The sequence below is a fragment of the Copadichromis virginalis genome, linkage group LG20 (genome assembly GCF_057382275.1).
Source record: "Copadichromis virginalis isolate Kocher_CV1m ecotype Utaka linkage group LG20, C_Virginalis_male_GT1.1, whole genome shotgun sequence".
Classification (NCBI taxonomy): Eukaryota; Metazoa; Chordata; class Actinopteri; order Cichliformes; family Cichlidae; genus Copadichromis; species Copadichromis virginalis.
Genome location: NC_140637.1, coordinates 22,611,677 through 22,627,726, shown reverse-complemented (window position 1 = coordinate 22,627,726; position 16,050 = coordinate 22,611,677). Strand labels below are relative to the sequence as shown.

Sequence of the window (16,050 nt, the reverse complement as noted above, 5' to 3'; positions counted from 1 at the left end):
CTCTGTGCCTTTCCTCGACTCCAGAGCTGCTGATATTAGAAACTGTGACTCTTACTGCTCAGCAACACAGTGGTGTGTTATCATAACGGCATATCTAGACGCGACATATCTTTGGTCGTGTTGAACAAAGCAAGCCAGAGGCGATCCTGCAGGTGTTAATGGTTTGGTAAACAGTTTTTAAAATTCCCATCATTAGAAAGTCATTAAAAATATCCGAGCAATCTTTAAGACATAATGCCAAAATGAATAATAGGGGAAAATTCACCCAAGTGAATTGATTTTCTTAATACATTCAGATAAAACTAAATACTACAAAGTGAAGAAGATTAGTGTCACTGAATATATATATATATTTTGGGGTCATGACTTTCTTCTCAAAACTATTAGAAAAAAAAGTCAGATAAATTAAAGTGTACTGAAGACCTTCTGGTGACACTTAACGGCCTAAAACCTCTTTTTTTTTGGTCAATCTAATGATCCATACGGTGTACAAATGCTCTTAAGTTAATAAAAATCTGGCTAATATTACTGCAAGAGGAGGTGCCATGTCTTCATATTTAAACAAGACACCCCCGACATTAAAAATCACCTGCCTAATACTGTGTAGGTCTCCCCTCATCCACGAAAACGTCGGGCTTGCTGAGGTGCATGCTGTAGGAGCTTGTTTCGATTAGAATCTGGGGATTTTGGACTTCTTGGGCTCTCTGTCATGATCCTTCAGCAGTTTTCGATTTAGCGCTGTGAGGTGCAGTGTCTGGCCATCAGGCAGTGGTTTTGCCTTGAAGGAGAGCTCTTGGCAAGCAACAGTATTTAGGTGGGTGGTAGGTAAGTAGCGTCCACTGTGCTAGTGCCAGAAGCCAAGTTTCTAACATAACATTGCATTGAAATAAGTTAATCAGTGTTACACACTTCACCTGTCAGGGCTGTGGTTAATCTGTGCAGTGTTCAATCACACAGTTAGTGCTTGGAGGAAACAGAGCTTTTAAGTGCTGGCCACTAATATCTCCTGTAAATGAATCAGTCGCCCACAGTTAGATGGTTGTTGGCTAACTGATAAATGATTATTACCTTCAATTTGTAACATAATTCACCTCATAATGATCAATTATGTGTAATAGAGACTGGTGAGACTGAGCAAATGAGAGCATAATTACAGAACTGCCAAAGAAATTTATAATGTAATTTTTGAAATTCATGGACATTTTCTGCATAAACCTTCACCTGCTACAGATACATGACTTACGTATAACAAGTTATGGGAATAAGTCCTTTCTAAAAAAAAATAAAAGCGGTCTTTCTTTCTATGTAATGCTATCTAAAGAAATAGCAGAATATAAAGTACATCAAATAGGTCCTGAAGTGTACACCACTGCCATGATGTTTCACAGCAATTCACAGTTTAATGATTTTTCTCGGACTACGCAAAAACCAATCAAAATGTCATGTATTGTAATTTGAAAATATACGTTTTCCAAAGCAGCATGGGTCGGCAGCATGTCAACTGTTTTTGACCTTTTTTGAATAAGCCATTGTAACAACAACTCTATACTAAAAGAATTTGAAAGCAGATATTAGTCATTGTTATTGATATTTCTCCAAGAGACGTAGGAGCATGGAGCCTAAAAAAAGGAAAACTGCCCACCGAAATGCCACAGAAAGGGAGCCCTTTTCTTAAAATATCACACCGTCTCGCAGGGGCTGCTTGCTGTGTGCTTGGTTTATTACAACAAAGAGAGCATAGCTCATGCTGCAAACCCAGCCAACTACAGGAGCCAAATGTAGCATGCTTGTGTAAACGCTGTCAAGAATGTGGCAACATTTTAAGACTGTACCATTATCTACTCCGCTGACTCAAATTCAAGCTCGACTTTGCACAGATTTGCAGAAAAGTTGTCACTGATTACGTGCAAATCAATGACAGTTTGAACAGTTTGAATATACCTGTTCAACTGCTCATTAGCATAACTGATCAACTGATCATGACAGCAACTCAATGCATTCAGTCATGTAGACATATTCAGAACAACCTGAACACTTTTTCAGCTGTTGTTGAAAGACAGAATAATACCCTAATACACACACATACAGAAATTGCTGATCTACTATGATTTTCCTGCACAAACACCTCTGGGGTTTACAGAAAATGCCTTGTTGATGCCAGAGGTCAGGGGAGAATGCCCAGACTGTGTTGAGCTGACAGGAAGGCAAACCATTTGTTGCAAGGTACGCAGAAGAGTATCTCTGAATACAGGAGATGGGCTAAACACTGGGCGCCACTCCTGTCAGCTAAGAACAGGAAACTGAAGGAACATTTTAAAGTAAGCTGGACAATAAAAGATTGGAAAAATGTCGCCTGGTCTAATGAGTCCCAATTTATGCCGAGACATTTGGATGGTGGGTCAGAATTTGGCATAAACAACAAAAGCATGGAACCATCACACCTTGTATGAACGATTCAGGCTGCAGTTGGTGTAATGATGTGAGGGTTTTCGTCGCATACTGTGGGCCCCTTAGCACCAATTGAGCATCGTTTAAATGCCTACCTGAGTATTGTTGCTGAGCATCTCCATCCCTTTATGGCCACAGTGTACCCATCTTTTGATTGCTGCTTCTAGCAGCATAACACACTATGTCACAAAGCTCAATCATCATCAGACAGTGAGTTCTCTGTACTCAAAAGGTCTCCAGAGCCACCAGATCGCAATCCAATAGTGTAGCTTTGGAATGCGGTGGAAAGGGAAATTTAACATCATGGATGTGCAGCTGACAAAACTGCAGTAACTGTTTTATGCCATTATGTCAATAATAAAATAATGCTGAATACCTAGTAGAGAGGTGTAATAATAAAGTACATATAAACAATTGATCTACTAATCGGAAGGTTGGTGCATTCTAAATATCCTTGGTCAAGATCCTAATCCAGAGTTGCTCTCTGATGAATCCATCGGAGTATGAATATTCGACAGAAAGCACTTAAAAAGTGCTTGTATGAATAGGGGTGAATGAGGCATATTGTATCATGCTCTCAGAGTACTCAGATATAGAAAGCACTATATAAGAACTAGTCTTTAGTTTCTGTCACGAGTTGTGTTTATCTCCCCTGTAATACACACAGACACATCATCATTGAAAACATGTTTAATGCTGCACCATGTTCTCAAATAAATGGGACTTTACACCATCTTTGAGGCTTTACAAATAGTATTACATTTTATTAATATATTTTCATAAAACAAGTTTAAGACTGTATCAAAAACTCAGTAAAAACATTAGATTTTTAACCATTTTTTCTTATGGTGATATCAGATATGAAATGTACATAATTCACATATTATAGTGGTTTCTTTGATCCCCCATCATATTGAGAATTTCTTTTGTGATGGGCAGGTAAACATTTTATACCCTCACAAACTATAAAGTCTTTTTTTATGATTGTGATCATAAATCTAGACATACAATTAAAAAATAAAATAATTTCCCAATCTGCCCCCTCCCCCCGACTAGGTTTACTGATAAAACACTGACATTATGGAGTGGTTTAATTTCACAGGCACACAATTATGTACATCCCCTTGTCCCCATGCCTCATCTGAACTGACAACAGGCAGTGCACTAAGCATAACAGTGCAACACCTAGAGGCAGAGCAGTGATAATACAGTACTCTTACACCCACCCGCCCCCACACCAACAAAACCAACTGAATATAAGACAGTGGATCCAACTCATCGGGTACGTCTCCATTTCTCATACTGTTCGAAAGCACAGCATTCCTATGGCCCCTTTGTTATCTTTCCAGCATCCCTACAAGGTTTGCCTCGTGACCGCAGACATCTCACAGGCAGATTCAGTGGCACAGATGAACAAACATAAAATCATTTGTTTTGTAACTTAATTAGGCTACAGCTACAACAGGCGTGATCAGTGTAATGTTCTTTTGTGATCTAGTACCAGAGGAATTTCAGTCATGTAATGAGTTCAAGGATACATTTTTTTTTCCCCCTCTCCTCCTCATTCGACCACCACGTAATGCTTTCGGTTCTGCGCAAGACACATAGTGCAAGGTTTAACAAGAATTTGCATAAGTGCAACATTTGCATGTTATTGTCGAGAGGGAGGCAAAAAGCATAGAAGAGAACAGGGAAAGACTCATGTCTAAGAAACAAACAAATTTTTTGTGTAAATAAAATGTTTCATGCTTTCAGTTTGGCATTATGAATTTCATTCCCCTCTAGAAATAACAGGTGCAAAATCTTAGTAAACCTAGCCGAAAAGACAGATAAGAGTGATATAGAACTCATAAAGATTAACATTGTGAGGAAGAGCCTCAAGTCTGTTGTCATGGTGACATCTGCTCAATGGCCCTGTGGGCTTCATTTTTTCCTGCTTCTTTATTATTTTCTATACAATAGAAATAGTACATCATTGAAGATAAAATTGACTCCTCTTGGCAAGAACAGACAAAAAAAAAAAAAAAAAAAAAAAAAAAAAAAAAAAAAAAAAAAATATGCAAGAAGTCAAAAGCAGATCTGAAGGACAAAGAAAAATTAAACAGTTTTTCATCCATTCGCCCTGTGCCTGTAGTTGAATTGTATGATGTATTGTCTTATCCATGTTGGTGAGATATATGATTATGGTTGCCTGCTTCTCTATAAAGTCAAAGCCATTTCATTAAACATGTAAAATTACTCCTGTAGTAATTCGACAAGCATCCCTAGATTGCACCTGCTTTCAAAACTCAAAGCCCCTGGTGTGCGTTAGGGAGGCACATAGGGAGGAGGTGACCTGTACGCGGTCATGTTCTTAGGGCGGGAGCCTTTGCCCTCTATGGGCACAGTAAATGGTGGGGGAGGCTGGTAAGGTGGGGCATTAGGATCATCATCTTGATAAACTGAATATTCCTCCAACAGATCCTGGTTTAGCAGGGTGCTGTGAGGGCCAGACATGTTTGGGTATTCTGGAGGAGGAAGTGGGGGCTTTTCCTCCTGGAGGATAAGAGGAATGCTGGAGGACGGTGGTGACTTTGAATCATCCAACTCATCTGCAAATATTATTGGAACGCCCTTCTTGATGAAAGTTGCTTGCTCCTCTATGGTCATCTTCCCCTTACGCTTCTTGCGGTAACAAACCATAGCAATGATTCCAGCGATGAGCAGCAGGGCAGCTACTACTACAGCAGGAATGACAGTGTGCAGGTAAACGTCATCAGGGCCCTTAATTGGATCAGGTGAAGGCGTAGCTGTAGGAAGCTCAGGCATTGGCACCTCTCCTGGTGGAATGAATGTGTAATGTTGGCATTTATTGGTGCCACGAACTGAGATGTTAATGGGTTTGAATTCAGGCTCCATGGCTTTGATAAAGACCACTTTAGGGGTTCCTTGGGGATCAGCAATCCTGTTGCTGAGAATTGTGATCTGGTCCTTTGGACAAGGACTCTGCTGGAGACTGTTATTGGTCCATTCCACAACAATTGAGCCCCTAGTGATGCTTCTTAAGGTCACTGTGCTGCTGTTCCGATCTCCCAGGGCATAAGCCAACTTCTTAGTCAAAAGAATCTTTTTATGCACATCATTGCTTAAAGTGTTGGGGTCACCATGAAAACGAGCAGCAAACATTACTGAAGGTTTGTTATTATTAGACCAGCGATGGACTCTAACCTCAAACGCATCCATGATACTCTTCCCCCCTTTGTCAGTGGCTAACATGAAATACTCATGATTCCCCTCATGTTGCTCCTCTGGAAGGCCATACAAAAGCTGGATAGTGCTGTTGAACTGGATCCAAGATGTTTCAGTTACTGGTTCTTTGGGTGTCTTCTTTAAAGTCAAACGCAGCTTATCAGTAGTACCATCCTCTCGGTCATAAAATGCATCAGCAGCAATCTTAACCTCGAAGTATGTTCCCACCCATGCAGTCACCTGATCAATGGGGTTGCGGATCTCTGGAGTTGTATTAGAGTCCGGAGCAAGAGAGAGAGCTGTTGTGCGCCTAGGTGGTTTAGGAGTTGTGGACTTCGGTTCTCGGGGAGGTGGAGTCGAGGTTTTGGGTTTCTTAGGTTTTTTTGTGGAAGAGGGCTTGGGTTTTTTAGTGGTGCTTGGTGGTGTTGGCACTGCAGTAGCTTCCACAAAAGTAGGCCGGGTCATGGTAGGTTGAATGGGGATAGTGCTTGTAGTTCCTAGTATTCTGGTGGGTTGGGGAGGTCCAAAGACAGGTGTGTGAGCTATCTGATCCCTGACCCTCATGGTAGGCTTGACTGGAAGGGGCAAAGGGCCTCTGACAGGTGGAGCAGAATTATCAGTTGCTGGGGCAATAGAGGGTGATGTTGGAGTGGGAATAACACGTGAATATGGCTCTTGGTTAATAGTTGGAGGAAGCAGGGAGGGCACTGGAGTAGGAGTATTGTACAACTGCCGCCTGACCCGTCTGACTCCCTGGGGCTTTTTATTAACAATGTGCCAGCCAACCACTGGATAGCCCAGCCTAGCTGACATAGTCCCATCCTTTGCTGAGGATTGGACACTGCTAATGTCAGGAACGCTGCCCTGGTCAAGAGCACATCCAACTTTCCATGACAGTAGGGCGCCGTTTTCCACCACTTTCTTTGCATTTCCTGGTCCAGCCATGAAAGCAGACATGTCAAATAAGCGGTTGTTGACAACAGGGACCACCCTCATGTGTTCCAGTGGCACATGAGAGAATTTCCTCATATTGCCCAGTAAGCTGGCCCTCTGTTCAGCAACCATCTTTGTCAAGTCAGCATCCAAGATGACAGTAAGGACAGTGACAGGCTCCTCAGAACCACAGGTGAAAGGCTGCAGGCCACCAATATCAGACTGAAGTGTGATTAGGGGTGGCTCAGTATCGGCTCGTTCTTCTGGGTATACTTCAATAGAGAAGACTGTACTGGGGAATACTTGGCTACTAGTCTTCTGACTTTGCTCCTCACCTGACACCATGATATGATATACACCTTTATCTTGCTCCAGAGCCAAACCTCTGAGAATGCAGCTCTCTCTGTCCCAGTATAGCCAGGAGGGTAAAGTCTCCCTTCCCATCTCGGTGAGCTTCAAGAGGGAAACAGGAAAAAACAAAACACGTCATTACCATTTTTTTTTTTACAACAAAGATAATTTTGAGATAAAAATTGAGCACATTCTTGACTGCTCCATATCAGAAGTAGCTGCAAATGACTTTGAAAATGTACAAGGATTCAAGTAATATCAAAATTACCTGGTCTGACTAGCAGATTAAATTCTATGACACAGAACAAAGACAGACAAGTATATTTGAAGTAGTAATTCGAAGATTCATAGTCTTGTCTGGAAACATGTGAATCTTTTTTTTTTTATATTTCACATTGAACGAGCTGCCAGTAAACGGGACCGTCATTCAGTTCAGTTTATCAAATCCTTCCAAACATGAACAGGAAGCCGAGTGAGCGTCTATTCATAATAAGAACTGTGAGTCATCACTCATCATTTTGAGTTATTACTGTATGACAGGATATCATTCTGCATCACCACTTGGGCCAATAATAATCTCATCTCATTCGTAAGTCTGACTTGAACAAATTGCAACAAAGTCAGCTTCAATCAGCAGTGATACAGTGATCAAATCTGAAGGGTAAATGGGATAAGACAAATCTCCACACCAACTGAAATTCAAGGCGAAAAAAAGAGACAAGACTCAGAACAACAAAAAATAGGTAATGTGTTAAATTTTGTTTCCTCAACCACACTTAAGTTCAGTTATACTTTCATTAGAGGCCCAGAAAAAAACAAAAATTTAACACACTTTTCTATATAGCTTTCATTTAGTTTAGTATAAGAATGAATTTTAACCTTGGGGGGGGAGGGGGGGGGCCCTTAACATTCAGTTGTCTTTTTTTCTCCTACACTACATCCACACTGAAGAGGAATATGGTTGTATTTTCCAACAAATAAAAGGAGCTCAAATCTACTATGCAAACTTTATTAATATAGACCATTTTTGTTACCATTTGTACAGCAACATTGTTCTTTTCTTCACAGAGAAAGATTTTTTTTAAAATGTTAATTTATAATTAATAAATTGCCACATATATCACCATTAGATTCATCTCAATGATTTTGCTGGTTTTTTTTACCTGCACACTGCAGCCTGCATGGGCACGTCCTGGTGGTACCTTCAACTGGAACACCTGGCCCACAGTTGCTGAGGAGTCAGGGATACTGGTGTGCACTCCCTCATTCTTTGCAGAGGAATCTGGGACAGCTGTGGGCGGCCCTTCACCAACTAAGGATGCTGCAGCGTTGAGCTCAGAGAGCACAGAGGACTGCATGGATGCCTCTAGTTCCACAGATATCATCTCCACAAGTGTCTCTTGCTGTTCTGGTACTGTGCCCTGAGTCAGGGTCGCCAGAAGCCCCATTATCAGAGGGATAGTCCTGCACGAAATAAGCCTGCTCCCCCCAGCATCCCCACAGCTCACGTCTCTCCGTTTATAGTGCATAGCAATAGGCCTTTGGGCTGCCCAACAGATGTCTATGAACAACTGAAGAGGCCACATGCACTGAAGTCAAACTGATGATATGCTTGACAGTCAGATTCCTTAGTGATTGGCTATGCTTGAAAATGCAACGGTTTCTCTTTGTTGTCCTCTGTGATCCATGAAGAGATCTTTGGCAGCCTGCTAGACAGCCATGACATCTGGCTATATAGAAAAGAAAAAAAAAAATATGAGGGCAACAAAGTGGAAACATACATAAAAACATCAGTGTAAACATACATCTATTATTACAGGTTGCGTGGTAGTTTCTGCAGACATCTATTATGGTGGGGGTTTTTTGGCACTTGTTTACCAATTAATATTAATGTCCATAATTCTTGGTGTAAATATATGTACTACACAGTAGAGGGTCCTGAAAAATTGCTCAGTGGAAAATAAAAAGGATCTGCTATGACACTTCATTTTTCCATTTATTTAGAATGCTAAATCAGCAACAGAAAAAAAAACCTCAATGTCTCACTCTGTCACTGGTCCATAGCCCAGCTTCTAAGAAGGAACCCAGAATTAATACATAATGACAAACCACCACAAATGCCCATTACATTACACATCTGCCAATCCAAAAAAAATTCACTTTCTGCCAAGAACCCTCAAAACACTATTTGTCTTATTTTATTGATATGCAAATTGCAGCTATGCAACTTTAAATCTGTGGTTTATGGTGTAAAATGGCAACAATTTTTAAGTTATTAAATTGTTTTTTGATATATTAAATGTCTGACATCTTAATTTACAGCTCACCATGGAGTCAAGTACTGTCAAGTATTATGCATGGCCTAGTGAATGAAAAGGATTTGAAACGGTATTAAGCTTTCTCACTGTAATCTAGAGCCACAACATTATTCAGGTAAGTTCCCAAATGCATTCTTCTTTAAAAAAAAAAAAAAAAAAAAAGTTCAATAACAATGTAACATAATGTTAATACATTTTAAATACATTATTAGAAAAAGAAAGAAAAAAAAAAGTTGATCACCTAATGATCTTTACTTCTATGCCACGCCATTTTGAGTTATAATGAGTCTCATGAGATGATGGAGTGTCAAAGGTTGTTTGTCTTTGTTGTAAATTTTAATTAGATGCCCTGGGGAGTCTCCATTGCGCTGACCTAGCCAACCCCAATCCTGTAACACTCAAATGGGCACAGGAGGGTCAGCCGTTTGCCCAGAATCCTAATGCTTAACTCGCACAACGTATGACGTCAACAGACACACTCCAATATATTGTCAAATAGTGGCTACACTTGTCCCTCACTAGAATCCCTTTATGTATAATCTAAGCCATAGAAAAACAAAACAGTTAATACACAAATTGCTCATTTATCAATGCTTTATGCTGTCTGGAAAAAAACTAACAATAAAAACAATATTACCGGGATGATTCATACAAGAAAGCGCATAAAAACTAAAAAAGGGCAGCCGTGCAATGAAAGGAAATGAATGAAAGGAAACTCACAGGAAGCAAGACATCACAAAATATATACACAAGTATTTACTTTACATTGGTGGGAGCACAGGCTGTGCATTATTGTTTTGCAATAAGCCATTAAATTTAATGAACATAATGAAAAGTAATCATTACTGAAATCATCCATGCATGAAACTCTGGTGTACCTGTAAACTGAAATGCAGCAGCAATAACTCTAATGTTCAGATTTGATTGTGTCCCTTACTCGCTCTTCTTTAAAAAGCATTAAGACAATCTATAACATATTTAAACTTGAATCTCTTTGGAAAAGAAAAAAAGAAAAGAAAAAGAAATTATAGTTGCACGGTGGTTAGCACTGTTGGCTCACAGCAAGAAGGTCCTGAGTTCAATTCCACCATCAGGCTGGCGTCTTTCAGTGTGGAGTTTGCATGTTCTCCCTGTGTTTGCGTGGGATCTCTCCGGCTACCTCCCACAGTTCAAAGGCATGCAGTTAGTGGGGTTAGTTTAATCGGTAATTCTAAATTGCCCATAGGTGTGAATGAGTGCGAATTGTTGTCTGTGGCTGTGTGTTAGACAGATTGGCGACCTGCCCAGGTGTACCCTGCCTCTTGCCCTAAGAAAGCAAGGATAGGCTCACCCCCCACCCCGAAAAGGATAAGTGGAAGAGAATGGATGGATGGATAGTTCCTAAGAATAACTGTTACTTGCTACTACATCACTGACACTCAAACACCTGGTTGATCAATTTTATGCAAATAAGACAACCTTTAAAATTTGTACCCATTCTTAGTTCCTACTGTTATCCCCCCCCCCCCTGCCCCCCAAACTCCTTACACCCATTTAGTAAGCCTTATTTGCAATTTGTGTATTCTAACTCAGCTGATTAAACAGCTGAATGGATGCATTTTCTCTACTGGAAGGTTTTCAATAGAAAGCAATGTTGCAGGTGGGAGTGATCAGAATCTCAGAGGGAATCTGAAACGGCAAATCCTGCACATTATTTGCAGACCTCTATCAATTTGCTCATTTCACTGCTTTTTAAAAAAAAAAAAGGAAAAAGAGGAGAAAATTGGAACATCCCTAAGCCAACACCTTTTTTTAAGGTGTTAATAACGTTTATAATATATATACACATATATAATAACCTTTATAATATCACACTGCAACTAAGAAGGCATTTGGATGGGATATTTACTTGACTAAAGATACCATGTTGCCTTTGTGATCTAAATTATTCTAAACACATTAAATGTTTTAATTTTAGTGATTTGCTTTAAGTAACTAAAACATGTTCTTTAGAAAAGCCAATTACGAAAATAACAGTTTACATTACTGTAAAATTTGTAGCTCGAAATATTGTCATTACTTTTGTGGCAAATTAATACCCTTTTCCTGTTAACCCGTCAAAATGGTACAACCAACAACTACTGTTCCACGTTTTAAATATAGATCGTTCAAGTTCTTTTTACAACAAGTGCACATTACAGTAGTTTTCAAGTCAACCAATGCCCCAATGAGACTAAGAGAGGACAACCCTCAATTTATACAGATATATAGATACATATAAGACTATTTTTGTTTGCTTGTTTTGAGCTAATACCATGTGACAACTAATCAGGACACTAAACAGCCACACATGAACAACTCCAAGTACATATACTACAATTACCAGAAAGCTTTAGGTTTATATATGGAACAAAAAACAACACAACAAAACTCCAAACCTAAATGTAATAAATTTACTGACATGTAAATTTGGTCACATTTGAGGTTGCTGAACTTGCATGTCTAGACTGTTACAAGCATCACTACCCTGTCTCCCAAATGCGGTTGGATGAATGTCTAAGATAAGATAACCCAAAAAAAAAAAAAAAACACAACCCCAAAACAAAACAAAAAACAAAATCACAGATCAAAATCCACTGCAGGTATGTTGTATCTCACTCTGATTTGGACTGTTACGACTACACTGCCAGATGGGCAAATGATGATATACAAGAAAAATTCACATTCTGTATCCCCCACCAGCTTGCTGAAGAGACATATCAGAGGAGGAGCATTTTATATACAAAATATATTTACACAAAGGCACTTTAAAACACTAGTTTAAAAAAAAAAAAAAAAAAAAAAAGAAGAACACAATGGATTTGTTCTTCAAATATGAAGTTTGACGCCTACTCCGCAAAAGAGTACTGAGTCACACCACACCTAACACATAAACCAGGTTGAGACATGTTGCTTATCTGGGATTTTTATCTGAGTCACTTCAGTGGGATTTCAATCCCCTGTCCCTCTCCCCCAGTTCTCTTCTGACTCCAAACCCAGGCAGTCTCTTTAACACACATACATCTTGAATTGACTGCAACATGCAGGCTGAGTGTAAAGACAAAAGGTACTGCTTGAGCCGTGTATCCATCTGTGTTCAAAATGTAAAACACAAACATTACCATGAAAACAGTTTACACCCATAAGCCTTATTTAGACTGAGCACCACACCTCAGGCTGCTGCCACACACAAATGGGGGGGGGGGGGGGGGGGGTAGGCAACATCTGAGCATCAAAGTAAGCTCTCCACAGTGTGACCTAGATTTTAATCACGTTCAGTATGTAGGAAGTTTTAAATAAAAGTCAAACGACATCTCATTAAGAAACATTAAACGTTTCAAATCAATGTGCATTTGTAGTGTTCCAACACGCTGTTCAAATGAACAACTAAACGGCTTTAAAATTCAAACGTCTGCATAACAGGGTGTGTTTAAGATGAATAATCCTCAGGACTAATTAGGATGTGTCATTTCAGGAAAAGCCCAGCAATCTAAACATTGTTTTATAAAGAGATTACTCATGAAGTCTGGGTCTCTCTGGTGTTCAAATCATTAAATATATCAAAAATAAACTAAAGTGTTCTTCATCAAAGCACTCATTCAAAAAGAAAATAAAACCTATTCTGGCTTAATTACCTTTCCCATTGCACATAAAAGAGTATAATTATGCACCATTGTTACTGTCATATTTTCTTTGTAGCAGCACTGAGGCCGAGTTACATAGCACTCCTTAAAATATTTAAAGGATACTTTCAAAACCCCAGCATTAACCCAAACCTCATTAAATTGTTCTGTTTTATACACATAGTGGAGCCAAATACATATGCTACAACAAATCATGTTCCTATGACAACTGTATAAATGCTTGAAAACATCAAAACCTCCCCATTTCTATGATAAAGCCTTTTTTTAAAAAATCTATGGTAAACAAAGCAATGACACAGACTTGAGCGTGGGTGATTTCTGCCCATTTCACATTGAGGCCCACACTAGTGGGGCGACGACACCGTTTAACAGCCGTGGTATCCATGCAGTCTGCAGTTCAACAGTAGTTAAAACTTGAAAACCATCAAAAATAATTAGGGCTCCGATGCACAGTGGCACTCTGGGCCAATTGAATTGACGTACCACATCCAGCAGCCTCTAGATAGTGCATGAGCTGAATAACAAACATATCCACAAGACAAGCTTGCTTTGCAGTTGGATGTTTCCCTTGTGTTGCCCTCCACTCTGTTCAACAAAGTAATGAAATAATGTGGAAAGAAAACACAAAATCGGCCTTGACTGAGTCAAAGTGTAACCTGCCGTGGTGACCTGCGAGCAGCTCGTTTAACGCTACAGGAAAAACTACTGTATGCTGTCAAACGCAGGAAGTCAAATCACACTTCTTTTTTTCTGTAAATGAATTCACAGCTCTGTAATGCACAAAGACGCAGTGGAGTTTCAGGAGAAAAACAGCAACTAGCCAAATATATTTTAATCTGGAAATTGGTCCTTGTTCAGATCTAGGTTACTGATTAATTTTCCTTCAGTCGTGAGAATTCATTTATGGCCGAGACTACTGATGTTTGTGAGGTTACAACCCGCAAAGCAAGGTTAAAGCGAAGCTAACGAGCTGGTATAACGTCAAAATTCGATATTCACCCAGCTTTAATAGAAAGAAAAAGAAGAGGGAAAAAAAACACTCAGGCTAAAAGGAAATTAGCGATGTAACAGATGCATATACTGCGGTCGTTTATTTTTTATTTGTGTGTGTGTGTTTAGTTAAAAACACCTAATTTACATGTTTATAGGATTGTTAGTAATTTTGGGTAGCCAGTTATTGCCCTGGAGGTAGTGTCAGCTAAGTAACTAAACGTTGGCTACCGGGCCCCGTTTCCTTTGCCCCGTTTCCGTCGGGCTCGGTAGACGAGGCCTTTGTAAATGACAACGCCGCCTACGACGTTCAACCTTGATAAACCATTTGGCAACCCGCAGTAAATAAACTCCACCTTGACTGCAATACAAGCCTCTAAAACTGCAGTAAACGTATAATCGAGGAGCCGCGATGCGTGCCATCCCGAGCCCGTCCATCGCTAGCTCAGGGATGCACCTGTTCTATTCTAGGCGGACCAGAGCAGCGAGCTGCTGCTGGGGATTTCACCACAGATGCCCGACTCTCGCTCTCGGAAAATATAAAATAAAATAAACGCCGCTAATCTCAAACTCATACACGACAAAAATTAGGCTGCATGGCAGCACGCTCCATAAGCCACCGTCCGAATACATCAACTCACAAACACTAAAATCGAAGAACCGGACCGAGGTTTGGTAGCCACCGAACGGGCTAACTAACAAGCTAACAGCAGTAGAGTATAGTGGTGACAAATATAGCTCTTTACCTGCCTCGTCGGCCGAGAGGAGTTCGTGCCACAAAATGCGCCCATTTAAGTAAAGACGAAGAGGCAGACGTTTTTCTTAGTGCCACTCGTGAAAAAGCAACGGAACCCCAAAATTCAAACTGACCTTGTTAGCGAGCTAACGTTAGCTAACTCGCGCCGTAATGTCTCCTCTTCTACCCTGAGAGCGCAGCGAAGACTTCTCAAATGCCATAAAACATGCGCTTCCCTTTGAGCGCCACGGGAGGAAAAAATAAAAAGTCTAGTATCGTGTGAATAGGGTACCTGGGCACAGTCAAGGTAACATATGTCTCCCCTCTGGGTTGGTAAGTCTACAGACACTTCACAGCTCTGTGTTGTAATTATGTCGGTTACTACCCCTCCCCGGCTGCCTCGCTCTATCCTTCTCTTACACAGGTCTACAGGTTGAGGCCGATCGTGTGTACCAGCGTGACTCCACCTCCCTTTTATTTGGAGACGTGCAGGTGAACGCAGAATAAAGTGATGCAGGACAGTATGGAGCAAAACACAAGTTCCCCAGTAACCTAACCTCACAGTGTTGCTTGCGATGCAAACTTCAGTGAGGGCAAGTATTTCCCTGCAGAGCTTTGTTTTATTTTTATGACAATGTGCCTCTCTGATGATGATTAAAAAGGCAAGTGCAGGTATTCCCACTTGTACTTTTGTTCTGCCGTGAATGTACCCTTTTAACTAACACTCTTGAAGTGATATATTTGACTTTCTTTCTGTGCTTTATAGCAAATATTATGGGGTCATTGCAACGAGTTGGCAAAGATATCTAAGCTGTTGCGGCAACAGTTTAGATTGTGCTTGTTTTTCGCTGGAAACTGGTCAGATATTTTAAGGGTCACTCGTGGTCTGGAGGTTATATTTGTTCAAAGAAGGGTTTTGAAATGATTAACAGCTGAACTGATTTTCTGTTTGTGCTGGTAGAAATACAGTCCGTGTTTGCACATTCTTATCGTCAAAACAAACTAAAAGCTGGAAGTGGGGTATTGTGTGTGCGTGCACGGTTTTCACCAATGTGCATTTGCAAGAGTGATTTTTTTGTTCTCAGACTCCTGAGTGAGGGCAGCTGTAATATTAGTCACAGGGTGCACGCATGTGGTTGTTTATGAGTCCAAGGTTTAAAGGAATTAGGTGTTTCTAGGTTAACATTTCATTGCTAAAGCATCCTTGGTAAGTTTCTGATACATTATGTAACGTGTGACGTTTTCAAATGTCAAATATATAAAATCCTGTACCAGTTAGAGCTATGAGGAAAAAGGTCAGTATTGGTTCGTGGATTTGTTTAGCAATGGTTTGAGCTGCTGCCTGATTGCATTGCATAAAATTCCTTAAAATCCCCTTTCTTCA

The 16,050-nt window shown here is 40.2% G+C and overlaps 1 protein-coding gene across 3 annotated transcripts; it reads right to left on the bottom strand.

Annotated features, from left to right (window-relative positions):
- Positions 1-3,123: 3,123 nt before the first annotated feature.
- On the bottom strand, positions 3,124-15,090 carry LOC146684821 (dystroglycan 1-like). Of its 3 annotated transcripts, none has more exons than XM_085443750.1 (3): positions 14,959-15,090; positions 8,124-8,690; positions 3,124-7,062 (listed from the first exon to the last, which is right to left on the bottom strand). In XM_085443750.1, exons 2-3 carry the CDS (start codon positions 8,544-8,546, stop codon positions 4,756-4,758), a joined length of 2,730 nt encoding a protein of 909 aa, XP_085299876.1. In that variant the 5' UTR covers positions 8,547-8,690; positions 14,959-15,090; the 3' UTR covers positions 3,124-4,755. The 3 variants fall into 3 exon arrangements, with proteins under 3 accessions (XP_085299876.1, XP_085299874.1, XP_085299875.1); XM_085443748.1 differs by lacking the exon at positions 14,959-15,090 and adding an exon at positions 14,801-14,866; XM_085443749.1 differs by lacking the exon at positions 14,959-15,090 and adding an exon at positions 14,677-14,726.
- Between the last annotated feature and the right edge of the window lie 960 nt (positions 15,091-16,050).

What these genes read in the sequence shown, in the direction of transcription:
- LOC146684821 (XM_085443750.1), bottom strand. Translation starts at nt 8,546, where the DNA reads ATGTGGCCTCTTCAGTTGTTCATAGACATCTGTTGGGCAGCCCAAAGG. An exon ending in ATGCAGGCTGCAGTGTGCAG is followed by an intron (nt 7,063 to 8,123) that starts GTAAAAAAAACC and finishes TCCCTCTTGAAG; the next exon opens with CTCACCGAGATGGGAAGGGA.